The 27,809-nt window shown below is 42.1% G+C and overlaps 1 protein-coding gene across 2 annotated transcripts; it reads left to right on the top strand.

Moving 5' to 3' along the window:
• Positions 1-120: 120 nt before the first annotated feature.
• Positions 121-27,809, top strand: LOC147322559 (protein NLRC3-like). Of its 2 annotated transcripts, none has more exons than XM_086307042.1 (10): positions 121-203; positions 12,371-12,508; positions 12,593-12,673; positions 13,277-13,346; positions 14,715-14,937; positions 15,068-16,865; positions 17,339-17,512; positions 20,312-20,485; positions 24,506-24,552; positions 24,725-27,809. In XM_086307042.1, the coding sequence occupies exons 2-10, from the start codon at positions 12,420-12,422 to the stop codon at positions 25,246-25,248; spliced, it is 3,180 nt and encodes a 1,059-aa protein (XP_086163168.1). In that variant the 5' UTR covers positions 121-203; positions 12,371-12,419; the 3' UTR covers positions 25,249-27,809. The 2 variants fall into 2 exon arrangements, with proteins under 2 accessions (XP_086163168.1, XP_086163169.1); XM_086307043.1 differs by lacking the exon at positions 121-203 and adding an exon at positions 6,986-7,047.

The raw sequence follows: 27,809 nt of genomic DNA, 5'->3' as shown, positions 1-27,809 counted from the left end.
AACTTTACGCTGATTTAGGCTCGTTTTGAGCCCGTCTGAGCAGTCAGACGGCATATTTTGAAATCAGCATATGAAGGTGTGGCTCTCTCACAGTCTTCAGGTGGAATCCCACTTCCTTGTAGGAAGCAGTTCACCTGTGTGTCCATGTTTAGTGTCCAGGTGTGGAGTGGAGCTTGTTGTTTGTGTGTGTGTTTGAAGAAACTGTAAGTTTGCTTTATTTCCTCCTTTAACAAATTTACTGTTTGTTTCTGCTCTGTAATGTTTGGATCAGATGTTCAGCTCTTACTTCAGGACAAACTTTTGATCACTCTTGTGTTTGAAGACAAATCCACATGATTAGAGATTGATCGTCAGTAACTCTGCAGTGGAACATTTGTTTCTGTGATAAACAACTTAAATGGATCTGTATGAAACTTTAGACCCATCGGACACTGTTTTTCCCTTTAACTGGAAACAATCAGATAAAATTGGTTCGTTCTTAAGAACTCAACATTCAGGTTTTACTGAAGTGACGTTGAAAAAACACAAAGTAAAGCAGCTCCAGCTCAGTTCAGGGTTACTGCAAACAAAGTTTATTTAAAGAAAATATAGAATTTTACAAACACCATTAACATTTACAGCATTTTTGAAAAATCCTGAACCTCAATATACCTTCATATGGAGGCTGTGACTTCAGTCATACATAATGTGCAGGAAAGTATTTGGACTTGTTTTGTGTTGTATTGCGGTCATGTTCACTTTAAATGTTGTGTTTTAATCAGTGGATCTGAGTTTGAGTTTTCTTCTTTTAGCGTTTGAAGGTTTTAATCCTTAATAGTTGGTCTCTCGTGTTTGCCTGTGTGTTTCCCCTTCTTGTTTATAAACACTTTGAATTGTGTTCCTTTTGAACAGTTTTCAGTCTTAATGAAGGTTTGCTTGATGTTATTTGAGTCAGTTGTCCTGGATTTGGCATTAACCTCTGCCAGCTAATGTCAATAATCTTATATCAAATACATTTATATAGTCACTCAATGGTACATTTAGATGAAATAAATAGTTGAACTGATGAATGCTCCTCCTTGAATCGCTACCTTATCGTGGTGGAGGGGTTTGTGTGTCCCAGGGATCCCAGGGGCTATGTTGTCTGGGGGCTTTTGCCCCCTGGTAGGGTCTCCCATGGCAAACTGGTCCTGGGTGAGGGACCAGACAAAGAGCGATTCAGAAGACCCCCATGAAAAGAATATCGAGGGAACAGTTTACCCTGCCCGGGATAGGGTTACCGGGGCCCCGCCCTGGAGCCAGGCCCGGGGAGGGTGCCCGAGGGCGAGCGTCTGGTGGCCGGGCCTTAGTCCATGGGGCCCGGCCGGGCACAGCCCGAAGAGGAGACATGGGCCCATCCTCCCGCAGGCCCACCACCCGCAGGAGGCGCCATAGGGGTCGGGTGCATTGTGAGCCGGGTGGCGGCCAGGAGCGGAGGCCCTGGCGGACCGACCCCCGGCTGCCAAGACTGGCAATAGGGACATGGAATGTCACCTCTCTGGTGGGGAAGGAGCCTGAGTTGGTGCGTGAGGTTGAGAGGTACCGGCTAGATATAGTTGGGCTCACCTCTACGCATTGTCTGGGCTCTGGAACCAGTCTCCTGGAGAGGGGCTGGACTCTGTCTCAGTCTGGAGTTGCCCCTGGTGAGAGGCGGCGGGCTGGGGTGGGTATTCTTATATCCCCTCGGCTTGCTGCCGGTACGTTGGGGTTTTTCCCGGTGGACGAGAGGGTTTGTTCCCTGCGCCTTAGGGTCGGGGAACGGGTCCTGACTGTCATCTGCGCTTATGCGCCGAGTGGCAGTTCGGAGTACCCAGCCTTCTTAGAGTCCCTGGGGGGGGTGCTGGAAGGTGCTCCACCTGGAGACTCTGTTGTCCTGCTGGGAGACTTCAATGCTCACGTGGGTAACGACAGCGAGACCTGGAGGGGCGTGATTGGGAGGAACGGCCTCCCTGATCTGAACCCGAGCGGTGCTTTGTTATTGGACTTCTGTGCTAATCACAGTTTGGCCATAACGAACACCCTGTTCGAACATAAGAGTGTCCATAAGTGCACGTGGCACCAGGATGCTCTAGGCCGTAGGTCGATGATCGATTTTGTAATCGTATCACCAGACCTGCGACCATATGTTCTGGACACTCGGGTAAAGAGAGGGGCTGAGCTGTCAACTGATCACCACCTGGTGGTGAGTTGGATCAGGTGGCGGGGGAGGACGCTGGACAGACCTGGTGCACCTAAACGCGTAGTGAGGGTGTGCTGGGAACGTCTAGCAGAGGCCCCAGTCCGCGAGATCTTCAACGCACACCTCCGGCAGAGCTTCAACAGCATTCCGAGGGAGACTGGGGACATTGAGTCCGAATGGACCATGTTCAGCGTCTCCATTGCCGAAGCTGCTGCATTGAGCTGCGGCCGCAAGGTGGTTGGTGCCTGCCGTGGTGGTAATCCCCGAACCAAATGGTGGACACCAGAGGTGAAGGGAGCCACCAGGCTGAAGAAGGAGGCCTATCGGGCTTGGTTAGCCTGTGGGACTCCGGAGGCAGCCGACAGGTATCGACAGGCCAAGCGGAATGCGGCTCGGGCAGTGGCTGAAGCAAAAACTCGGGTGTGGGAGGAGTTCGGAGAGGCCATGGAAAAAGACTTTCGGACTGCCTCGAAGAGATTCTGGCAAACCGTCAGGCGTCTCAGGAGGGGAAAGCGGTGCTCTACCTGCACTGTGTATAGTGCTGGCGGAGCGCTGTTGACGTCGACTGAGAAAATTGTCGGGCGGTGGAAGGAATACTTCGAGGACCTCCTTAATCCCACTGACACGTCTTCCGGGGAGGAAGCAGAGTCTGGGGATGAGGGGTGTGACCCACCAATTTCCGGGGGCGAGGTCACTGAGGCAGTTAAACAACTCCTTGGTGGCAGAGCCCCTGGTGTCGATGAGGTCCGCCCCGAGTTCCTGAAGGCTCTGGACGTTGTAGGGCTGTCTTGGTTGACACGTCTCTGCAATGTTGCGTGGAGATCAGGGGCAGTACCTGTGGACTGGCAGACCGGGGTGGTGGTCCCCATCTTCAAGAAGGGGGACCGGAGGGTGTGTTCCAACTACAGGGGGATCACACTCCTCAGCCTCCCCGGGAAAGTGTATGCCAGGGTGCTGGAGAGGAGGGTTCGTCCGCTAGTCGAACCTCGGATACAGGAGGAACAATGCGGTTTTCGTCCTGGTCGCGGAACACTGGACCAGCTCTTTGTCCTCTCGAGGATACTTGAGGGTGCATGGGAGTTTGCCCAACCAGTCTACATGTGTTTTGTGGACCTGGAGAAGGCATTCGACCGTGTCCCTCGGGGCGTCCTGTGGGAGGTGTTGCGCGAGTATGGGGTGTCTGGCCCATTGCTACGGGCCATTCAATCCCTATACAACCGTTGCAAGAGCTTGGTTCGCATTGCCGGCAATAAGTCGGACTCGTTCCCGGTGGGTGATGGGCTCCGCCAGGGCTGCCCTTTGTCTCCGGTTCTGTTCATAATTTTTATGGACAGGATTTCTAGGCGCAGCCAAGTGGCGGAGGGCTTTCGCTTTGGTGGCCTCAGAATCTCATCTCTGATTTTTGCGGATGATGTGGTTCTGTTGGCTTCATCGGGTGAGGGCCTCCAGCTCGCACTGGAGCGGTTCGCAGCCGAGTGTAACGCAGCGGGAATGAGGATCAGCACCTCCAAATCTGAGGCCATGGTTCTCAGCCGGAAAAGGGTGGAGTGCCCACTCCGGGTCGGGGATGAGTTCCTGCCCCAAGTGGAGGAGTTCAAGTATCTCGGGGTCTTGTTCGCGAGTGATGGGAGAAGGGAGCTGGAGATCGACAGACGGATTGGGGCTGCGGCTGCAGTAATGCGGACGCTGCACCGGTCAGTCGTGGTGAAGAGGGAGCTGAGTGTAAAAGCGAAGCTCTCAATTTACCGGTCGATCTACGTCCCTACCCTCACCTATGGCCACGAGCTGTGGGTAGTGACCGAAAGAACGAGATCGCGGATACAAGCGGCGGAAATGAGCTTCCTCCGAAGGGTGGCTGGCCTCTCCCTTAGAGATAGGGTGAGAAGTTCGGCCATCCGGGAGGGGCTTAGAGTAGAGCAGCTGCTGCTCCACATCGAAAGGAGCCAGCTGAGGTGGTTCGGGCATCTGGCAAGGATGCCCCCTGGGCGCCTCCTGGGCGAGGTGTTCCAGGCATGTCCCACCGGGAGGAGGCCCCGGGGCAGACCCAGGACACGCTGGAGAGATTATATCTCTCGGCTGGCCTGGGAACGCCTTGGTATTCCCCCGGACAAGCTGGAGGAGGTGGCTGGGGAGAGGGAGGTCTGGACCTCTTTGCTTAGGCTGCTACCCCCGCGACCCGACCTCGGATAAGCGGATGAAGATGGATGGATGGATGGATGGAACTGATGAATGTTAAAATTCTGTAGGTTGTTTTAAATTAAACACAAAATAACTGTTCATAGATGGCCTTTGGTGGTTTTTTGTCCCTTTGTGAATTTTATTTCTTAGATAAGACCAGAGGCCCACTGAGCCTTTTCACCTTCAGTCTGTGCTCAGCAGCCAGTACATTATTCTGTGAAAAGTCTGTCTTTTTAGAGTAGGTATACTCATGTAATGGTTAAAGCCACAACACAAGATGCAATCAGAAGCTCAAGTAATCAAAAATAAACATTACTCAGCACTGATTATCCTTCTGTATCATACACTCAGTGAATCTTAGTCTGTTGGAAATGTTCAGGACTGAAGATCAGAACCATAGATCAGCTGGTTGTGTCCAAAAGATCAGGGTTTGCTACCCACGCCTGTTCATGCTTTTCTTTAACAAGGACTAAGATTATTCATCATAACAGAATAATGGATTTAAAAACAGACGGAATTCAATGGAATAACATTTTTATACCTTGGTTAATATTCACACACACATTGTGACACACTCAAACATGAGGAAGTGTTCAGTTAAACATTCCTCTTCTGATTAAGGCATCACAGAAACTTATGGCGGACATCATACAAAGCATTTTGTTTTGTTTCTCACAAAGACAGAGGAGCAAACTGATGCTGACTTAAATGAATAGCTCAGGATCCACTACTACTCTTCTCACCTATTGTAAAATTTTATCTGGATATCTATAATATACTTCTTTGTCTGTGTCCATCAATTCATTTGATTATGTGATGTAAATAACTGATATCTGCACATGAATTTTTTTTCTATAAGTAAAGTCTAGAGTATTAATTCTGATTGTATTATAGGTGCTCTTGGTCTGTCTGCTTTATATGTATCCTCACCCATAACCAGTTAATGTTGCTAAAGGTTGTTTTTTAATCCAAATCGTGATGAAATAGAAATCACAGCCAAAGCTCCGTCTCCTCCCTTCTAGTGTGTTCAAAGCTGCTGGTTGATCATGTCTGATTTTCTGTGTCATTATAAACAAAAACAAAAGAAAAACAACGTGATTTAAACAAATAACAATATATTTTACTGACTCTCCACTGCAGTGGGTTGGGGAGATGTTGCCCTCAAGCAGCATATTCTGGACCAAAATCTGAGCAACAATGAGAAGAAAGTTGGATTAGAGAGAGAGGAGAACTGAAATTCACTAAAATAAAAACCTCTGTTATGAAGTGACCCTCCAACCATAATAGAAGTAAATAAGACTGTATTTACACAATTAAAGCAAACCTGTACTGGTCAACTAGAGCTGAAAGTCAGATTAGGCAGGTTTTATGTGAAAGGGCAGTCTAAATATTATGAATCACCAAAAAAAGAGTCTTTCACCTCTGTTTTTGAGCCCAGGTTTAAAAATGTACTTACCCCCGTAAGTAATTAAGTAACATTCTGCATTACTTTTAAGAAACCAGTAATGTGTAATACTTTCTTTTTGAGTAACCATCCTAACACAGCGTGTGAATGTTAATCTGACTGAGACTCAGTCTGAGCAGTCAGACGGCATATTTGTGGAGTGAATACATGAATGTGTGGCGTGCATACACGCACGCACACATGCACGCACGCACGCACGCACGCACGCACGCACGCACACACACACACACACCTTGGTTGTTCGCCACATCCCCATTGAGTTCCAGATAAAGGCTCTCAGGGTCCTGTTGAACTTGTACAGTTCTAGACCTTCCACGTTCCAGAATAGTGGAGAATTGAGTCATAAGCCTCCTTGGAGTGCATCCAGGCATTGCAACGGTTAGTGAGCCTGGTCTTGCAGTCTCAGACAACTGCTCGGTCTACCAGCAGCTGGTGTTTTGCTCCTCTGGTATTCCTACCAAAAAATACTGTTTTAATGTCTGCATGAATATAAGCTTATATCTCTGTGTTTTTATTACAGGGGGGTTCACTGTACATACCAGTGCTGTTGTTGTTTAATATTATTTCTGCACAAGTTTCAACAGAGAGTTATTAGTAGTTCAGCAGCTCCTAGATCTTTTTCTATCAACAGTTTTCTGAATTCTCATCCTGATCACCATCTTTATGTAGTCCTGTTGGATTGTTCATGGGTCTCGACAAAGTTTATTAGATAAGAAAAACGACTTCCCATGATCAGTGTGTGGTCAAATCATATGAAACTTAGAGTATAAAGTCCATCTGTCCATGCTTTTCAGAGATGCTATTTTTCAGAGTTTAAAAACTACTTCTATCACTTTGAATGACGAACATGAAAAAGAGTTTATTTGTCACTACCTACTTAGGTTGATTTTTTTACACTGAGGTACTAAATCTGAATATTTTTTTGTGAACTTGGATGATAATTATGAATTTGGAAAATATACTTTTTTTTTTAAAATTAAGAATAGAAACTGCTCAGAGGAAAAGAGAATGAAATGAGACAAGATTGAGGCCACTTTAAATCTCTAAACACAAAGTTAAACAGTCTGAAAGTCTTCTGAAATTCTGCCTCTTCCCAACTGTCATGTTTCACGTGGAGTCCTGCCTCCTTCCAGCTCACCTGTGTGTCCGTGTTTAGTGTCGAGGTGTGGAGTGGAGCTTGTTGTTCGTGTGTGTGTTTGAAGAAACTGTAAGTTTGATTTGTTTCCTCCTTTAAAAGTTTGTCTTTAGGAACTTTAGAAATACAAATGTACTTAAAGTACAATAAATCTGATATATAATCATAAAATGTGTGACCAAACAAATCCGTGATGTGTGTTAGTGTTTTCATGGCTCTGTTAAATAACATGTTGATACTGTTGATGCTTCACAACGATAAGGCGTGCTTCAAGCTAAAAACTATGCTGCATGCAATTACTAGTTTTTCTAGTTTAAACTTCAATAGAAGAATGTTTCCTTGACTGAAAACACCCATCATCATAAAGAAAATCCTTTTCTCATGAATATGATGTGAGACAGTGAAGACAGCTTCTTGTGTGTTCTGCTTTCTTGGGTTCCTCTCAATAAGCAGCTCCCTTTATGCTGCCAGTCCTTCTGTATCTAATGTCTGTTTGTGTGGCTTTATGTGGCTCCTTATCTTCAAACAGGAGTCTGTGAGAAGGAGTCTGCAGGTTGTGACAATTTTGCTCTGTTGTGTTAAACTCCCAGGACCAGAAACATGTGAGGCTCAGATCTGAAATCCAAAACCAGATCAAGTCTGTTAGTTTTTATCTGGATCTGAAAGCTTAAATCAGATTTGACAGGAGTTAGAAGTGTGTTCTCCATATCAGAGAACAGAGAGCTGCTGAACATGTTTTCATATTACAAGCTGTAGGATCTGTTGATAAAGCACTGACTTGGTCCGCCAAACAGCTTCAGGGGAATGACTGTAATATTTCCCAAACATCCTGCTGAGATCTTTGTGCTGTTGTAGTTTCTAATATTTCTGCTTTCAAAGTGTACTGATGTAATATAAAAATAATAATAATTCTAATGATAAATGAGAAAATCTTTTTTTCTTCCTCAGCAGTTCATCCTTTGCTTTCATAAAGAGGATGATCTGTGTTAAATTAGTTAAAATATTCCTTGGCATATTTTAAAGCATATTTTAAAGCGTCAGCGTCACTCTGAGACAGGATATTTCTAACTTTAGAGATGTTGCACAAATGGAAGAAAGCAGTCCTACATATTTGTTTAATATGTGCGTCGAAGGACATATCCTGGTCAAAAATGACTCCAAGGTTCCTCACAGTGTTACTGGAGGCCAAGGTAATGCCATCCAGAGTAAGAATCTGGTTCGATACCATATTTCTAAGATTTTCAGGGCCGAGTACAATAACCTCAGTTTTATCTGAATTAAGAAGCAGAAAGTTAGCGGCCATCCAGGTCTTTATGTCTTTAAGACATTCCTGCAGTTTAACTAATTGGTGTGTGTTATCTGGCTTCATGGACAGATAGAGCTGGGTGTCATCTGCATAGCAGTGAAAATGTATACTATGTCTTCTAATGATGTTGCCTAAGGGAAGCATGTATAATGTAAACAGAATTGGTCCTAGCACTGAACCCTGTGGAACTCCATAATTAACCTCAGTGTGTGAAGAGGACTCTCCATTTACATGTACAAATTTGAGTCTATTAGATAGATATGATACAAACCACTGCAGCACAGTACCTGTAATACCTACAGCATGTTCTAATCGCTCTAATAGAATATTATGGTCGACAGTATCGAATGCTGCACTGAGGTCGAGCAGGACAAGCACAGAGATGAGTCCACTGTCAGAGGCCATAAGAAGATTATTTGTAACCTTCACTAAAGCTGTTTCTGTGCTGTGATGAGCTCTGAAACCTGACTGAAACTCTTCAAATAAGCCATTCCTCTGCAGATGATCTGTGTTAAGAAATAAATATATATTCTTAATGCTTATTTGCTGATTAGATTGTTTTATAAGTGGCCCAGACTTGGGTGTAAAACTAGGTCGCAGGCTGACAGGAAACTGCATGCTTTTGCAGAGAATATGAGCTGCAGGCAGAAAGTGAAACTAAGTAGAGTGTTTTATCGAAACTTAAAGTGTGCCTGACGTGTAGAGGAAGTATATTAATAGTCAGACGGGCTGCTGCTGCCCCAGACTCGGGCTGGCATCTCTGTGTGCCCGGTCTCCATATTCCGGAATATGTAAAAATAAAGATGATTTTTTGAGCTTTGACCACTTTGAGCCCAGTCTTTCTTTGCCGTTAAGAGAATACAAAAGTACTGAATTTAATATCTATTAGCTGTTTGACAACTACTCTTTCAAGGATGTTTGATATGAAAGGAAGGTTGGAGTTTGGCCTATAATTAGCTAAGACTGCTGGGTCTTGAAGGCCTGTGGTACATAGCCGATTATTAGAGATAGGTTGATCATATTTAAGATCGAAGAATTAATTAATGGCAGGACTTCTTTGAGCAGTTTTGTAGGAATGGGATCTAAAAGACATGTTGATGGTTTGGAGGAAGTAATTATTGAAGTTAACTCAGAAAGATCAATTGGAGAAAAAGAGTCTAACTTAACATCAATGGTACTGAAAGTAGCTGTAGATAATGTTACATCTGTGAGATGATTATGGGTAATTTTTTTCTCTAATGATAAAAATTTTATTTGTGAAGAAGTTCATTACTAGTTAACGTTAAAGAGATGGTTGGCTCAAAAGAGCTCTGACTTTTTGTCAGCCTGGCTACAGTGCTGAAGAGAAACCTGGGGTTGTTCTTATTTACTTCAATCAGTGATGAATAGTAAGATGTTCTGGCTTTGCCGAGGGCTTTCTTATAAAGCAGCAAACTATTTCTCCAGGCTAAATGGTGATCCTCTAAATAAAAACACTTCAGTTTGCTTACCGGACTAATTGTTCCACAGACGATGCCATATCTCACCTGCTTCACACATCCCTGAGTCACCTGGACACTGGCAGAGGGAATTATGTTAGGATGCTGTTCGTGGACTACAGTTCAGCATTCAACACAATAATTCCCTCTAAGCTTTTCACCAAGTTGACGAATCTAGGACTCAGCTCATCACTGTGTCAGTGGATCCTCAACTTCCTCACAGACAGACCCCAATCAGTGAGGGTGGGAAAACAGGTCTCCCCCTCCATCTCACTCATCACTGGAGCGCCTCAGGGCTGTGTTTTAAGCCCCCTGCTGTACTCACTGTACACTTATGACTGTGTAGCCACATCCAACACCACCTCCATTGTCAAGTTTGCTGACGACACTGCTGTTGTGGGTCTGATCTCCGACAACATCGAGACGGCCTACCTGGAGGAGATTAGGAACCTGGAGAACTGGTGCCAGGAGAATAACCTCCTCCTAAACATCAGCAACACTAAGGAGCTGATCGTGGACTTCACTACAAAGCAGGCGAGGAATGACAAACCCCTCATCATCAGTGGAATGCAAGTGGAGAGAGTGGACAGTTTCCGATACCTGGGTGTCCACATCACTCAGGACCTGTCATGGTCCTGTCACATCAACACCTTGGTTAAGAAAGCCCGTCAGCGTCTCTTCTTCCTCAGAAGACTTAGAGACTTCCATCTGCCACTGAAGGTGCTCAAGAACTTCTACTCCTGCACCATCGAGAGCGTCCTGACGGCAAACATCTGCACCTGGTTTGGGAACAGCACCAAGCAGGACAGACGAGATCTGCAAAGGGTGGTGCGCTCGGCAGAACACATCATTCAATCAGAGCTCCCTGACCTGCTGTCCATCTACACCAAGCGGTGCAAGTCCAAAGCTAGGAAGATTATGATGGACCTCTCCCATCCCAACAATGGACTCTTCTCACTGTTGAGGTCTGGGAAGCGCTTCCGCTCCCTTAAGGCCAAAACAGAGAGAATGAGGAGGAGCTTCTTCGCCCAGGCTATTCGGGCCCTGAACCAGGTGTCGGACAGGACTCTCCCACACACATCACTATAAGAGTGGACTCTCACACACACATCACTATAAGAGTGGACTCTCACACACACATCACTATAAGAGTGGACTCTCACACACATCACATCACCACACGCACCACCACACATTTCCTATAATTTATAATCTTTATAATCTCTTTCTGCTATTTGCACATTTTTTTACTCGAAATTTCTAAGTTAATTTGTAAATTTTGTAGCAACCTGTAAATTGTATGACTAATACTGTAAAACTTTTTTCTGTCATTTAATGGTCGGGCATTGTACACCTACAAGCATTTCACCCCCATGTCATACTGTGTATGGTTGTGTGTGTGTGACAAATAAAATTTGAATTTGAATTTGAGTAGCGTTCAGGTTGCTGCTCTGTGTTGGTACAGGCAGTGGCGATCCTATCCTGTTTGGTGCCCTGGGCGAACACCCCTGGACTCTGTTAGGGTGGTGTCTGAGTGGCAGATGTTGTCCAAGATAAGGACAATCATGGATAACACCTCCCACCCACTCCATGACATACTGGCTACTCACAGGAGCACACTCAGTGAGAGACAGATTACTAAAGAGCACCACTGAACGACACAGGAAATCATTCCTGCCTGTGGCCATCTTCCTGTACAACTCTTCCATCTAACACACTGTAAACACTGCAATAGTTACATCCTTTTAACACACGCTCTTTTCTACTCTATAATATCCCTGTCAATTTTCTTAATATTTATTTATAATCACTTCTGTTAATACTTGATATTTATAATTGAGTGATCTGTATATATTAGTGCTATTTCTTAAATGTGTAAAATCTGTAACACAATGTATTGTTTGGAGTGTAGTCTGTTACTATTTTTAGAATTTCTTCTTAGAGCGACTGTAACCCACATAATTTCCTTAGGGATTAATAAAGTATTCTGAATATGATTCTGATTGTTTCAGGATACATGACCTGCCATTTTCCAATGACACATCAGCTTCCCGGTTTCTTTTGCTCATTTCTCCTCCTCCTCTTTTCTCTAAACTGAGCACCTGATGGCTTTGAACATTGGTTTTAATTTTGCACTCCAGTATGAACACAAATCCCCCAACCCGAGGATTACCACAACATAACCTAATAGACCTACACCTTAGTTCACAGATTCGCTTTGTCTAGGGTTTATGTCTGGGATTTCGCACAACCCAGGATTCAAATCATGAATACATAATGGGCTTGGATGAATGAAATGTACTCTATTTGGAAGCAGCCAGCACCCTTTCCTGTCGACAGGTTGTGTGAGAGATTTTAAATCATCAAACTGTAAATTACAAATTGTTATTGATCCCTTCACTCCTAGTGTATATTTATTTTCTTACTCTTCTTATATTTATTGTTTACTTGCACTGCTGTAACTGGAGCCTCGTCGTCTCGTCTCTCTGTATACGTTACTGTATATGGTGGAGTACGGTAAAGTATATTTTGACCTATTTTTACCGCAGCAGCTGATCGAAAGGAGGATTTCTGTTGATGTGCACATGAATGATTTGTGTTTCCTCTACAGGTGAAGGTAGAAAGTGTGTGTGAGCTGATGTGGATGTGAATTCAGCAGCATGGATCGGTGTGAGGACAGAGAGGAGGGAGTCCCTCCCTCTAAACCCACTCTGTGTGGGGAATATGAGAGCCAGACCAAAGCTCAGAGGTGAGATGACCATCTCTAACTCTCCATGACTCTTCTTCATGTCACAACTCAGCACTCACATCACTGCTCCATCTTTATTCACAGGAACCAACCTGGACCCAGCTGTGGGTCTGACAAGTCTAAAGAAGAGGGCATTCACTTCAATTCAACTTCAGCAAACACAAAGTGAAAAAACATTTAATTCAAACATAAACTAAAGCAGAAAGTAACTGCCTTATTTGGTCATCTATCTATCTATCTATCTATCTATCTATCTATCTATCTATCTATCTATCTATCTATCTATCTATCTATCTATCTATCTATCTATCTATCTATCTATCTATCTATGGACATAAGAGATAAAGATTTACATATATAAATAAAAGCAAGCAGTTGACTTGTTAATATTTTGAAATATCTGTAACTGACCAGAGGCAAAAAAAAAAAAAACCCAAAAAAACATTATGGCCCATCCGACACGAAATGATCACCATTCATGCTGGATGAATTAGTGAAAATAGCGAAAAGAGCAGCCAGCTCTGTTTAAGAAAGTGGTCTTCTGTGACATTCCAGACATACAAAAAACACTGGAATCAGTGGTACTCTTCTTCCTCTCTTTGACTGCTGAGGTTCTCGGTAATATCTACAAAAAATGTCAAAATTTTATTGCAAATTCTTTTAGGATACTGAGTCTTTACTTTTTCATATTTTAATAGCCATTATCAAGTGGGAGTTTTTCTTTTTAGTTTTGTTGTATTATTCTGAGTCTTCATGATGTATCCACAGCGTGGACCAGGAAAGCTCAGAGGTTCCCAGTGGTCAGTCTGCCCAGCAGCACCTGGACTCCATATTTATGGTCTGTACATATACAAATATTACTTTTACATCTATTCTGTTCATAGAACTCATGCTGGGTTCTGGCTCAGAAGGTCGAGTGAGTTTTCCTTTGAACAGAATGTTTTGGTCAGATTTGTGCCTCCACTAAACTGCAAAAACAGTGGAAAATATCAAGTATGCCTCAGTATTTTGGGGGGGGGGAAGCAAACGGTACACTTTGGCAGCTGGGCAGGCCAAAAAAATAAATAAATGGAATAAAATAACATTTTATTTAGAAGCGCCTTTCAAGAATTGAGTATACCTTAGAAGCAGTTAAATAATAAAATCACAGTATGGCTAATACCACTTGAAAGAGAACATACTACATAATACTACATAGTATTGGGTAGTATTGTAGTGAATACTGCATAAAATGAATCAGAAAAGGAAAGTTTAAAAATATGTGTGTAATGTTGTGAAAGTGGTGTGAAAGAAAGTTCCAGTGCACACTCAGCTGAAAATACTGGAGGGTAATTTGAGCAGATGGGAAAATAACAGTAGCAGAGGAGGATGATGTCAGAGTACGGGAAGGAGTGGAGATGTGCTGAAGATCAGATATGGAGGTGTGACTTTATGGAGATATTTTGAAGTAAGAAGCAGAATCTAAAATCAATGTGATATTTCACAGGAAACCAGTGAAGTGGTTGAAGAGCAGTAGTAATGGGTTCGATTAATGACACAAGCAGCTGAACTTTGCACCAGCTGAAGTCTATGGAGATATTTGTGTGGTAATCTAGACAGGATAAAATTATAATAATCCATATGGAATATAACCAGAGCTTGTACAAGAATAGCAGTAGTGTTATCTGCGGGGAATGATAACTGATTTTATGTAGCTGGAAATATGATGACCAAGTAATAATACTGATAAGTATTTCAAAGTTTAGTGCTCTATCAAGAGAAACATCTCCTCATCTCCGAATAACAATGTATGGTCATTCAATGTACTATATGGATTATCTGCCACATGCTGTGGGATCATAAAAATTATACTACTGAAAAGGGCATAAAGTTATTACACTGCACGGCGCAGTAACACTGAGGTGGAAAATTTCTGGCTTCACCAGATTGGATAAAGGCTCCATAATATCCAGAATTAGCTGCAGATGTAGAGAGACGTGTTCTTAAGAACAACATGAGACATAACTTTGTGACAACATTAAAATTTAAGAGCAATATAAAGGGATAGATATATGGAAAATATTCTCAGAAACTGTGGATTTTGCCTTGCCCCTCTTCTTTTAGAGAACAAGGGTTTGAATTTCATTGAGGTTTTGTGTATGTTGAGCCTAATTAAACTGATTCCTAGAAACAGTTTTGGGGTATTTCATAAAATATTTTGTTCCAGATGTTGGAGGACCAAATAATCTCTTTTGTGAAGAACGAGCTGAAGAACATCAAGACAGGTCTGAGTCCAGATGACCTACAATGTTTTAAGAGTCAATGTGAGGATGACTTACAGAGTGTGGATGAAGAACACAGTACGAGCAGAAGAGAAGCTTTTGTGATGATTACAGTGGACTTCCTGAAGAGAATGAAGCAGAATAAGTTCGCTGAGTGTTTGCTGAGAGGTGAGAATTTTTCTCTAAATAAAAATACATTCTAAAAAAACATGCTAAAACATTGAACAATATTTCAAGTAATAGAAAAAAATACATTCAACATATGTGATGAATCATTGATTTTGTGTGTGTCACTCAGGAACCTGCACTCGGAACTTCCAGCGGCATCAACATGAATTTAAATCTAACATGAAGAAGAAGTTCCAATGTGTGTTTGAGGGGATCGCTAAAGCAGGAGACCAAACCCTTCTGAATCAGATCTACACAGAGCTCTACATCACAGAGGGACGGACTGTAGATGTCAGCGATGAACATGAGGTCAGACAGATTGAAACAACATCCAGTAAACCAGACACTCTAGAAGCAATAATCAGACAAGAAGACATCTTTAAAGACTCACGTGAAAGAAATAAACCAATCAGAACAGTGCTGACAAAGGGAGTGGCTGGCATAGGGAAAACTGTCTTAACACAGAAATACACCCTCGACTGGGCAGAAGACAAAGCCAACCAGCACATCCAGTTCATATTTCCATTCACTTTCAGAGAGCTGAATGTGCTGAAAGAGAAAAAGTTCAGCTTGGTGGAACTTGTTCATCACTTCTTTACTAAAACCAAAGAAGCAGGAATCTGCAGCTTTGAAAACTTCCAGGTTGTGTTCATCTTTGATGGTCTGGATGAGTGTCGACTTCCTCTGGACTTCCAAAAAACTACAATCCTAACTGACCCTAGAAAGTCCTCCTCAGTGGATGTGCTGCTGATAAACCTCATCAGGGGGAAACTGCTTCCCTTTGCTCGTCTCTGGATAACCACACGACCTGCAGCAGCCAATCAGATCCCTCCTGAATGTCTTGGCAGGGTAACAGAGGTCAGAGGGTTCACTGACCCACAGAAGGTGGAGTACTTCAGGAAGAGATTCACAGATAAGAAGCAGATCAGCACCATCATCTCCCACATTAAGACCTCACGAAGCCTTCACATCATGTGCCACATCCCAGTCTTCTGCTGGATCACTGCTACAGTTGTGGAGGATGTGCTGAAAACCAGAGAGGGAGGGCAGCTGCCCAAGACCCTGACTGAGATGTACATCCACTTCCTGGTGGTTCAAGCCAAAGTGAAGAAGGTCAAGTATGATCGAGGAGCTGAGACAGATCCACACTGGAGTCCAGAGAGCAGGAAGATGATTGAGTCTCTGGGAAAACTGGCGTTTGATCAGCTGCAGAAAGGAAACCTGATTTTCTATGAATCAGACCTGATAGAGTGTGGCATCGATATCAGAGCAGCCTCTGTGTACTCAGGAGTGTTCACACAAATCTTTAAAGAGGAGAGAGGACTGTACCAGGACAAGGTGTTCTGCTTCATCCATCTGAGTGTTCAGGAGTTTCTGGCTGCTCTTCATGTCCATCTGACCATCATCAACTCTGGAGTCAATCTGCTGGTAGAACAAGTAATTACATCCCAGATGTCTGAAAGAAGAGAAGAATCTGCAGGGAGACACTTCTACCAGAGTGCTGTGGACAAGGCCTTGCAGAGTCCAAATGGACACCTGGACTTGTTTCTCCGCTTCCTCCTGGGTCTTTCATTGCAGACCAATCAGACTCTCCTACGAGGCCTTCTGACAGAGACACAAAGTAACAAACAGGAAACAGTTCAGTACATCAAGAAGAAGCTCAGTGAGAATCTGTCTGCCGAGAAAAGCATCAATCTGTTCCACTGTTTGAATGAACTGAGTGATTGTTCTCTAGTGGAAGAGATCCAACAGTCGCTGAGATTAGGAAGACTTTCCCAAAATAAACTTTCTCCTGCTCAGTGGTCAGCTCTGGTCTTCATCTTACTGTCATCAGAAAAAGATCTGGATGTGTTTGACCTGAAGAAATACGCTTCAGAGGAGGCTCTTCTGAGACTGCTGCCAGTGGTCAAAGTCTCCAACAAAGCTCTGTATGTATGCATCTATATATACACATTGAAATGTTTATGCAAGTACGGTTTATAGCAACAGAAAGTCTTAGCATGTCTAAAACATTTGTGTATTTAACCTTTATCAAAGTGGACCCAGAGTTTTTCTTTAACTCTTCAAAAACTAATATAAATAAAAGAAAAAAATTCCTGGAAAGAGCTAAGGCAACTTCTTTTTTAACAGAGGATGAATGGTGTGTTCATCAAGGTTCAGTATGTGATAATTAAGGATTATTTTGAACTGTATCTAGCAACAGCAATCACTCCTACTCTAATTAGGAAAGTATAGATGCCTGTGTCAGTGGGTATTGATCTGTAATCACTAAAAGTACTAGATCTCCACTTGCTTAACAGATACAGTGGTGTAACTGTGATATTTTGAAGCAAGTTCTGTTTTCTTTCTTTTTTCCAAGTTGAAAATAAGTTATTTAATTTGATCACAAATATAATTTCAGACTGTCTGGCTGTAACCTCACAGAGAGAAGCTGTGAAGCTCTGTGCTCAGTTCTCAGCTCCCTGTCTTCTAGTTTGGGAGAACTAGACCTGAGTAACAATGACCTGCGTGACTCAGGAGTAAAGCTTCTATCTGCTGGATTGAAGAGTCCAAGCTGTTCACTGAAAACTCTCAGGTAAGAATTAAAGCTTTTTTCATTAATTTATGTTTATAATCTGGATTATATTATTGATCAAAGAAAAACATTGTTAAATTTACCTATTATTCATATTTATATTAATTGGTAAATGGTAAATGGCCTGTATTTGTATAGCGCTTTACTCAGTCCCTAAGGCCCCCAAAGCGCTTTACACATTCAGTCATTCACCCATTCACACACACATTAACACACTGGTGATGGCAAGCTACATTGTAGCCACAGCTGCCCTGGGGCGCACTGACAGAGGCGAGGCTGCCGGACACTGGCGCCACCGGGCCCTCTGACCACCACCAGTAGGCAACGGGTGAAGTGTCTTGCCCAACGACACAACGACCAAGACTCTTAGCCTCTGATTTACAAATTTTATTTATTCATCTTCACATAATTTTTTTTAAATCATGGACTATGAACCTGTGTGTATAACATGCTTGTATAACAGAACATTTCATTACTGTAAACTTAATGTTTTTAACACAAGAAATAAAAGCATAACCTGTGTATTGACAAAACCTTAGGGCAGTGAAAAAAGAAATCAACAGCACCTATCAATTGTAAAAATGGATAAAATAAATAAAAAAAACATTCAATAACACAAACAAATTGCTCTGAAAGGTAAAAAATTACACAATATAAGGCACTAAATATAATAAAGGAAACATTTTCTATATCTGATCCTGTGGCAATGAAGTTGAAACAGATAAAGTGCTCTTTTGTCTTTTGCAGAATTTAGTCCGGTTTATCAATTTCCGATACATAGCCATTAACCATAACCGATGACCTCTGTGTCTTTATATAGGAATCTATGCGTATCAATTGGTTACTCCTTTCAACCTTTGTGTCCCACCTTGAGAATCTATATGTTTTTGCCTCAGATAAATTGGGGCCGCAAAGCAATTTTTAATAGCAAGATTTAATAACATATGTGCTGTAATCTTTGCTTTCATTGTGTTAATGTATTACTTCCTGTTACAACACAATGTGGTGTTTTTTGCTTAAACCTTTCAGTGCAATAATTGCAAACTTTTACATATTGACTTATTTTATACTGTGATCTACATCTGCTTTTGAAAGCACACTTTCATTTGAACCACCAGCAAATTAAACTCGTAGTATGTCAGTAGCAGTATGGTCTGTGGTTCTCCAGCTGTGTCACCACCACTTTCCTGCTCAGTGTCAAATGTTTAGTTATTCATCTGTCTCTTCAACACTAAAGGTACTTCACTGTTCTGAAAATATTCATGCTAAAATTGAAAAGATTTTTTTCTCAGGGTGATGCTGAAAAAACAGTTTGAGCATTTGTTACTTTGAGGTTTGACTTTGACTGTAATCATTATCTTCTAAATGCTCCCACAGAAGTTTTCAGTTGCTCCAAAATGCTGCAGTGAGATTACAGAGACAGAGGCATTGAAAAAGAGATCGTACTTCTCCCATAATAGCTTCTATTACCCCATTTTCTGGACTATAAGGCACACTGTCACTGAATGGGTCTGTTTTCATAAATAAGGTGCACCGGATCATAAGGCACAACAACAAGTTGTGCCTTATAACAAACTTTATTTGTCACATACACAATCACACAACATGAGTGTTGCATGCTTGTGTCTGAGCTGCGAACAGGCTGCAGATGTAGCCACACTCTTCCCGGGCTTAGTTAAAACAGCTGTGCAAACGTGACACCGGTGATAGTTTGATCGGAACGTCAGGGAAAAGCCTGCGGGATGCGACCCAAAGGCCCATCCCGAGAGCAGAGAAACTGCCCCACACTGTCTGCAGACACAGGAGGTGGCTGAAAGTCAGGGGGCAGAGGGAGGGAAAGCCCTGAGAGCAGCCACTGGGTCCTCAAAGGCCTCCAGCTGATCCCCAGGGCCCGAAGCTGGGACATCAGGAGCAGAAGTGTAGCTCACCACTGACCGCGCAAACCCATGACACGCGGGCAATACACTAGATAGGGAGAGGATGGTGGAGGATGGAGAACTGTCACCCGCTGGCTGAGGTTTCAGACACAGTGAGTTCGGACTGGCTCGTTAACCGGCGAACCACGGGCAACACACCAGGGGACACAGCCTGCAACAGCAGGTTGAGCAAGGGATGTGACCCGAAGGTCCGTGCTGAGAGCCAAGCAGCCACTCCGCACCGTCCTTGGACAGAGGAACAGCAAGAGTGAACTCGTGAACGAGACACCTGTAGGCTGCCAGGAAGTTTAGCTCACTGAGTGAGCCCCTGAGTGGCTGCGTAAACCTGCAGTTTCCTTTTAAATTCAGAGTTTATAAAAATCCTTTTCTCATGATTTCCCGAATGATCAGGCCATAAAGAAACAATAATACCACATTTACTTTTGCAGGTTAAAATTGTGGTTCTTAGTGTTTCCAAAAAGTAGAATTAGATAATTAAACTTGAAACAATAGTGTTAAATGGACTAACTTTTATATAGCGCTTTATACAGCATCCCACATTCACCCAAGCACTGTTTTCCAACTAAAATTCATACTCTGATGGATGCAAATGGGGGTTAGTATCTTGCCGAAGGATATTTGGCATGCAGACTGGGGGAGCCAGGGACCGAACCACCAACCTTCCAATCAGCAGATGACCTGCTATACCTCCTGAGCTATAGCCACCCCCTTGATAATCTGACTACATAACAAGTCTTATCTAGTCAAATGGATAGATGGCCCTGTATTTGGAGATAAGAAAAACAAATAAAACAATCCTTACGTGCAGTATTCACAGATGGATTGTTTTTTTCTTTTTTTGTTTGTTTACTTTTGTCTGCAGTCTATCAGGCTGTCTGATTACAGAGGAAGGCTGTACTTCTCTGGCTTCAGCTCTGAACTCCAACCCCTCCCATCTGAGAGAGCTGGACCTGAGCTACAATCATCCAGGCTCCTCAGGAGTGGAGCTCCTTTCGTCTCAACTGAAGGATCCACGCTGGAGACTGGACACTCTCAGGTATGGGAATAGTATCTGATAGAGGAGGAAGAGTTGAAAACATTTTCTTTAAATAATTTAATTCTTTAATTTGTGTTTGTTTCATGCAGATGTGACATAAACAAACACACAACAAACTTCTATCTATATTTAATTATTTAACTATAATTATTTACAGCTGTGGCTCAATAATTTGTTGAAACCACTTTGGCAGCAATTACAGCCTCAAGTCTGTTTGGGACAAATAATCAATTTCTGTGCTTTTGCCTCTTTTTAAACTTTGTTTTGAGAAATACAGCATACAAAGTAGAGTACGAAATCCCATGAAAATGGAAAGATACTTAAACACAAAAATCTGACAAAACAGAGCTGGTAAAGAAAATATGAGAGGTTTAAATGTGGCTGCGTGTAGTCAATGTGAGGGTACTCATTTATGTTCAGTCCACAATTAACGCATTTGAGCAGAGGAAAACGTGGGGATTAAAATGATGATAAGAGAAAAACAACAATAAATTATTATTATGTTGTGGTCAGTAATGTATTACACAGTAATTGTCCATTTCCTTAAAATAATGCAGTACATTGGTCTTTCAAAAAATGCAGACCAAACTGCAGTTGTTTGTATTCACTTACACAGCATGTCTGTACAATTTACTGGAGTCATCAAAAACAGCAGACAGCAGTCATATCTCAAGTCTAATAACAGAAGACGGGAAGCTGTTTTGATCCTTAATGACTGTGTCAGTCGTTATAACTTACAACACACAAGGTCAATGTAGACCTCATACTAGCAAATTAGACTAGCACCAACAGGGAGTGCAGAATTATTAGGCAAGTTGTATTTTTGAAGAATAATTTTATTATTGAACAACAACCATGTTCTCAATGAACCCAAAAAACTCATTAATATCAAAGCTGAATGTTTTTGAAGTCGTTTGTAGTTTGTTTTTAGTTTTAGCTATTTTAGGGGGATATCTGTGTGCGCAGGTGACTATTACTGTGCATAATTATTAGGCAACTTAACAAAAAACAAATATATACCCATTTCAATTATTTATTTTTACCAGTGAAACCAATATAACATCTCCACATTCACAAATATACATTTCTAACATTCAAAAACAAAACAAAAACAAGTCAGCGCCCAATATAACCACCTTTCTTTGCAAGGACACTCAAAAGCCTGCCATCCATGGATTCTGTCAGTGTTTTGATCTGTTCACCATCAACATTGCGTGCAGCAGCAACCACAGCCTCCCAGACACTGTTCAGAGAGGTGTACTGTTTTCTCTCCTTGTAAATCTCACATTTGATGATGGACCACAGGTTCTCAATGGGGTTCAGATCAGGTGAACAAGGAGGCCATGTCATTAGTTTTTCTTCTTTTATACCCTTTCTTGCCAGCCACGCTGTGGAGTACTTGGACGCGTGTGATGGAGCATTGTCCTGCATGAAAATCATGTTTTTCTTGAAGGATGCAGACTTCTTCCTGTACCACTGCTTGAAGAAGGTGTCTTCCAGAAACTGGCAGTAGGACTGGGAGTTGAGCTTGACTCCATCCTCAACCCGAAAAGGCCCCACAAGCTCATCTTTGATGATACCAGCCCAAACCAGTACTCCACCTCCACCTTGCTGGCGTCTGAGTCGGACTGGAGCTCTCTGCCCTTTACCAATCCAGCCACGGGCCCATCCATCTGGCCCATCAAGACTCACTCTCATTTCATCAGTCCATAAAACCTTAGAAAAACCAGTCTTGAGATATTTCTTGGCCCAGTCTTGACGTTTCAGCTTGTGTGTCTTGTTCAGTGGTGGTCGTCTTTCAGCCTTTCTTACCTTGGCCATGTCTCTGAGTATTGCACACCTTGTGCTTTTGGGCACTCCAGTGATGTTGCAGCTCTGAAATATGGCCAAACTGGTGGCAAGTGGCATCTTGGCAGCTGCACGCTTGACTTTTCTCAGTTCATGGGCAGTTATTTTGCGCCTTGGTTTTTCCACATGCTTCTTGCGACCCTGTTGACTATTTTGAATGAAACGCTTGATTGTTCGATGATCACGCTTCAGAAGCTTTGCAATTTTGAGACTGCTGCATCCCTCTGCAAGATATCTCACTATTTTTGACTTTTCTGAGCCTGTCAAGTCCTTCTTTTGACCCATTTTGCCAAAGGAAAGGACGTTGCCTAATAATTATGCACACCTGATATAGGGTGTTGATGTCATTAGACCACACCCCTTCTCATTACAGAGATGCACATCACCTAATATGCTTAATTGGTAGTAGGCTTTCGAGCCTATACAGCTTGGAGTAAGACAACATGCATGAAGAGGATGATGTGGACAAAATACTCATTTGCCTAATAATTCCGAACTCCCTGTATAGTACAAATAACACCATCTATTACTGTGTCTGAATGTGTGGTATTGGCACTGCCAGTTTAGGCCTAAAGAGATATGAGTTTTAAAAAAAGACCACCTAATTTAAATGTATACATTACATGCTTGTTAAAAGCTAACTTCCATAAGCACAATAACCAGATGAAACATATGGCAGTGTTTATATGTAACATAGGCAACCTTAAAATGTTTCTTATGATTCAACTGTGGGATTTAACTGAATTCTTTAGAAGGACAGGCTAAATTACTTTATTTTCAACTTTAAGGCCAACCTACATTTTAACTATTTAACAGGCCACTAATCTAGTTTATGGCTTTGCACTTTCACAACCAAACATGTATCTAAACACATTGTTTTAATAAAAAAAAATACTATTGATATTATTATTATTACTGTTATTTAACATGTAATTAAACAGAAATGTCCATTAAATATAAAAGCAGTTTGCTTATGTTGTTAAAGAAAGGCTAGATTTGACATTAAGAGATGCTACAGATGTTCAAAAGCAACAAAAAAAAGCCTTAAAAGAAATACGGGGTTTAAGAATATGTAACATTATAAAGGTTCATAAGGGTGAAGCTTCTCCAGGTTTGCTCATCATATTTCAGAAAAAAACCCCTGTGCACCATGAACATGCGGACTGATCTATGCCAGAGAGGAGGAAAGCAGTGACATGGAATTTTCAAACCATATTGTTTTGTCCTTCCGCACTGAGAAGCAAAATTTCCATCTTACTTAGTTTTTCTAATTTAAGACAACTCAAATAAACTGGGTTGATCGACTTTTTGGATGAAAAGTACTGGTAACCTACTTAAACTGAGTTCTAATAACAAGTTGATAAAAACTGAGTTCAGTCTACTTAACAGAAAATTTAAAGATGCTGACACACACAGACGCAGCGGCTCACTGCTCCTCACATTCGGTGCTTTGTTTTTTACTTTTTCCATGTGTATATGTGTGGGTGTATGCGTTTTCTATTACTATACATCAAGTGGAGTCCACTTACAGTCGACCTTTTGAGTTTACACTGTGCAAGGAACATTATGTCGGACTATCACCACTTCCATGGCATTCCGGAGGACATACTAAGAACTCCAGGGTCTCCATGGTTGGTTCTTCCCAGCGGTAAGCCAATGAGGAAACATAAACAAAGGAGGCAAAAGCGTGGCTGCACTAGCAAAGCTAAAGAAACAACCATTTAAGCCACCGTTTCCGAGTATCTTCCTCTTCAACGTCAGGTCCATAACCAACAAAAATGACAAACTGAGATTACAAACTGCAGTCAACAAGTATGTACAGGACAGCAGCATTGTACTATTCACAGAGACTTGGCTGCAGCCATCAATTCCGGTATTTACCAATACCTTATCCGTAGATTAATTCCAAACAGCTCTCATGTTTCCTCATTTTTCCAATCTCCTAACATGGGGACGTGTTGGGTGCCCGGAAGCCTAACATATTGACAATTTTTCACCTAGAATAAAATGTTATGCTTTGGGAGGGAGAACCTGTTGGGACTGAAGTGTATTTGTGAAACTGTTGGACTGTTCCATTATCAGTGTCTAACATTATGTGTATGACAGCGATGTAATGTCCATGTGTGCATGCTGAAAGAGACTGTGCTGGTCTGACCCCCCTACTCCTTTCAGGGTGGAGCCTGCTGGAGTCCAGTGGTTGAGACCAGGTCTGAGGAAGTGTAAGTGTGTTTTTAATGTGATTCATGAAAACAAAGCAGCACACATTCAACCATCTTCAAACTGTCACATCACTCATTCACATCTCTGATGTCAGGAGGCATCAAAGTGTCAATCAGTGAACAGATGATGGATCAATAACTGCAGCTGGATTGTGTTTGTTCTCTCCACCAGATTCCTGTCAACCCACAATTGACACAAACACAGTACACAGAAACCTCAAACTGTCTGACAACAACAGGAAGGTGACATGTGTGATGGAGGTTCAGTCGTATCCTGATCACCCAGACAGATTTGATGTTCATCAGCTGCTGTGTAGAGATGATCTGACTGGTCGTTGTTACTGGGAGGTCGAGTGGAAAGGAGAGGTTTGGATGACAGTGAGTTACAGAAGAATAAAAAGGAAAGGAGTCAGCAATGACTGTTTGTTTGGAGAGAATGATCATTCCTGGAGGTTGTATTGCTCTGATGCTGGTCCTATTTATGTTTGTCACGATACCAAATTCATATCCACCACCACCTCCTCCTCCGTCTCTAACAGAGTAGCAGTGTACGTGGATGTTCCTGCTGGCACTCTGTCCTTCTACAGAGTCTCCTCTGACACTCTGATCCATCTCCACACCTTCAACACCACATTCACTGAACCTCTTTATCCTGGATTAAAAGTCTTTATGGGTGCCTCAGTGTGTCTGTGCTGAGTTGAGTGTAAAGAGTGTCCTCCTGTTAGAGAAACACTGACTGTTGAACAGATAGTTCAGTCTGTACATGTCTGTCTCTTTTACTCAGAAACACGCTTTCAGATTTATGGATTCAGTTGATGTTTTAAACTGTTGATTGATATTGATATTGATCTTCAGGTCTGAAGCTCAGTTGACAACAAGCTCGAGCTCATTAAAATGCATCCAAATGTTTGATTTCTCTTTCTTAATGGGATTTTTCCAAAGTCTCCACATGCTCTTACTGTTTCACTCATTGTTGGAAGCTAATAATTTGAAAATGTTTCAGCCATATAAGCTGAAAATATTGGCTCAATAGTTTTAAATGCAGTTATAACCAGAATATCATTGTTTTGAGGGATCATAATTAGGGATGGGTATTGATAAGATTTTCACGATTCCGATTCCATTTTCGATTCTGTTTAACGATTCGATTCTTTATCGATTCTCTTATCGATTCTTTTTAAAAAAGGAGAACACTAAGGTCGATTAGCTTAGAACTTTGTTTTATATCTTCTCTTTGAACAAGATAGAAATTTAGGAGTAACATGGCCTTACAAACCCAGCAGTGAGATCTTAAGAGATCCACAGCCTACAGCTCTTCAATGTGGTGTCACAGGGACCCCGGGGAAAAAAATTGTAAATGTAAAATAATAAAATAAATATTCTTCTGTAGCAATAACAAAGTATAACATAAATTATTCTGTAGCAATTACACAAGAATATCCAGTAATGTCCCTGCCTACAATTAAACACATTCACTTACCGAAAATCGGGGGCATCTGCTGTGGCAAATGGGTGCAAGCCTTTGACCACAAACTTAGTCACTGCTCGGTAACATTAGTCTATCCTGGCTTGAAAGGAGACGCTACCGGTAGACTGCAGCGAGAACTGCCAGCGAGCGCCAGCCAGACTCTGTCTCTCTCATCATGGTCACCTAAACGCACAGTAATGGCAGATAAGGCAGATCGCGCTAACATAATATGCACTGTTAGTTGATTATTTACCTGCCGCATTAACGGGAGAGGGTTGCTGCTGGGTTGAGATTCACGAGTCCGGAGCGGAATTAAAAACACGACATTCATTTAAGGTCATCGCGTGTTTTGTGAGCAAATGCTTTTGCATATTCGTAGTGTTTCCTCCCTTAAATGAAGTATCTACTTTGCAAGTATTGCAAGTTGCCCTGTTGTCATCCGTTCTTGTAAAGTATAACCAAACTTTCTAGCGTCTGAGCCGCCATGTTTCCTGCTAGGTAAATGACACTCCGCAACGTGGTGACGTCATTCGGGGCGACTGGAATCGATAAGGGAATCGTTTGCAAAAATGGCAAACGATTCCAAGGAATTGAAACAGTGGGAACCGGTTCTCAACAAGAACCGGTTTTCGATACCCATCCCTAATCATAATGCATATGGCTTATCTAATAAACAGCAAAGGCTTCAATCCTGATTTGAAAGTAGTCTTGTGTTTTTCCAATGTTGAACAAGAACATGGTGCAGGATGTTGGTACCAGCTTGGTTATCAAACACATGAAATATGTAAATATGTGTGTATGGCACTGCATATGTTGTGTATCACTTTAGTTTGTATGAAATATGAAAACTATCACAAAGTGTCCTGGTGAAGAATCTGCTGAAATTTCTGACAGACATTCGATTTATTGTTTTTTTGTTTTTCAATTTGATAAAATGCTGCATGAAAAACAAAGAGGAAGTGATGACAGATGTGTTTATGTCCACAAAGCAGAATGAGCTCTGTTGCTGACAATAAGTGATGTACAAAGAGAGTGAGCATTTCTGAGGCCTTGGAAAGAAAAGAGAAGCACAATCACTGATTGTGAGCTCACCAACACACTTCGTTTGTCTTCACAGAGAAAAACACACTTCTTGCTGCTGATGTTTCACAATAAAAGCCACGATAAGAAACAGAAAAGCTGTAAAAAACATTTGATTGAATTGGGGGAAATGTCTGAATCTATCTAGTGTGATATTATTCTGTTATCATATGTTACCTTATATATGTAATCAAAGTAGTTGAATTATGATAACAGCTGTAGGACATATATTATCCTTTAGTTTAGATGGTGTGCTGTGTATGTAGTTTAGTCCTCATTATACTTTTGGGTTAAAAGAACATAATCATTTTGTAGTTCATTAGATAAGTGTGCATCACTCTGTATCCTTGATCTGCTGTGAATGTCTTACACTGTTTTCTTGACATGCTTTATTGTTGAATCATAAAAAGAAGGTTGTAAGCAGGAGACTTGGTGTCTAGGGCAGAAGAGATAAATCACATTCCATACCCCCACCTTCCTTAGAGCAGAAAGACAGGGAGCCAAGGTCAGGAGCCAGTCTCGCTAAGAATTAGAAAAACATGTGAAGATGTAGCTTTTATGACTAGGTGGGGGTCGTCAGAAGCTATAAGAGGCTGTGTAACCCGTCACCATTTTGAGATTTGCTGTGACCCTCTTCATGCATGTCTCCCCATCATGATGGTTCTAATGTTCATAAGTGTTGAATTGTATGGAAATAAATGATTGTTGA

This window comes from Aulonocara sp. 'chitande type north' Nkhata Bay, linkage group LG9 (assembly GCF_057382095.1).
Source record: "Aulonocara sp. 'chitande type north' Nkhata Bay isolate Kocher_YH1m ecotype deep benthic linkage group LG9, A_spYH_male_GT1.1, whole genome shotgun sequence".
In the NCBI taxonomy this organism is placed as follows: Eukaryota; Metazoa; Chordata; class Actinopteri; order Cichliformes; family Cichlidae; genus Aulonocara; species Aulonocara sp. 'chitande type north' Nkhata Bay.
The sequence above is the reverse complement of the archived record's forward strand: the minus strand, read 5'-3'. Positions and strand labels throughout refer to the sequence as shown.

Excerpts from the sequence above, each read along its gene's own strand:
- LOC147322559 (XM_086307042.1), top strand. The coding sequence starts at position 12,420 with ATGGATCGGTGTGAGGACAGAGAGGAGGGAGTCCCTCCCTCTAAACCC. Across the intron at positions 12,674-13,276 it reads TCAACTTCAGCAAACACAAA|CGTGGACCAGGAAAGCTCAG; the intron begins GTGAAAAAACAT and ends ATGTATCCACAG. Across the intron at positions 24,553-24,724 it reads GAGACCAGGTCTGAGGAAGT|ATTCCTGTCAACCCACAATT; the intron begins GTAAGTGTGTTT and ends TCTCTCCACCAG.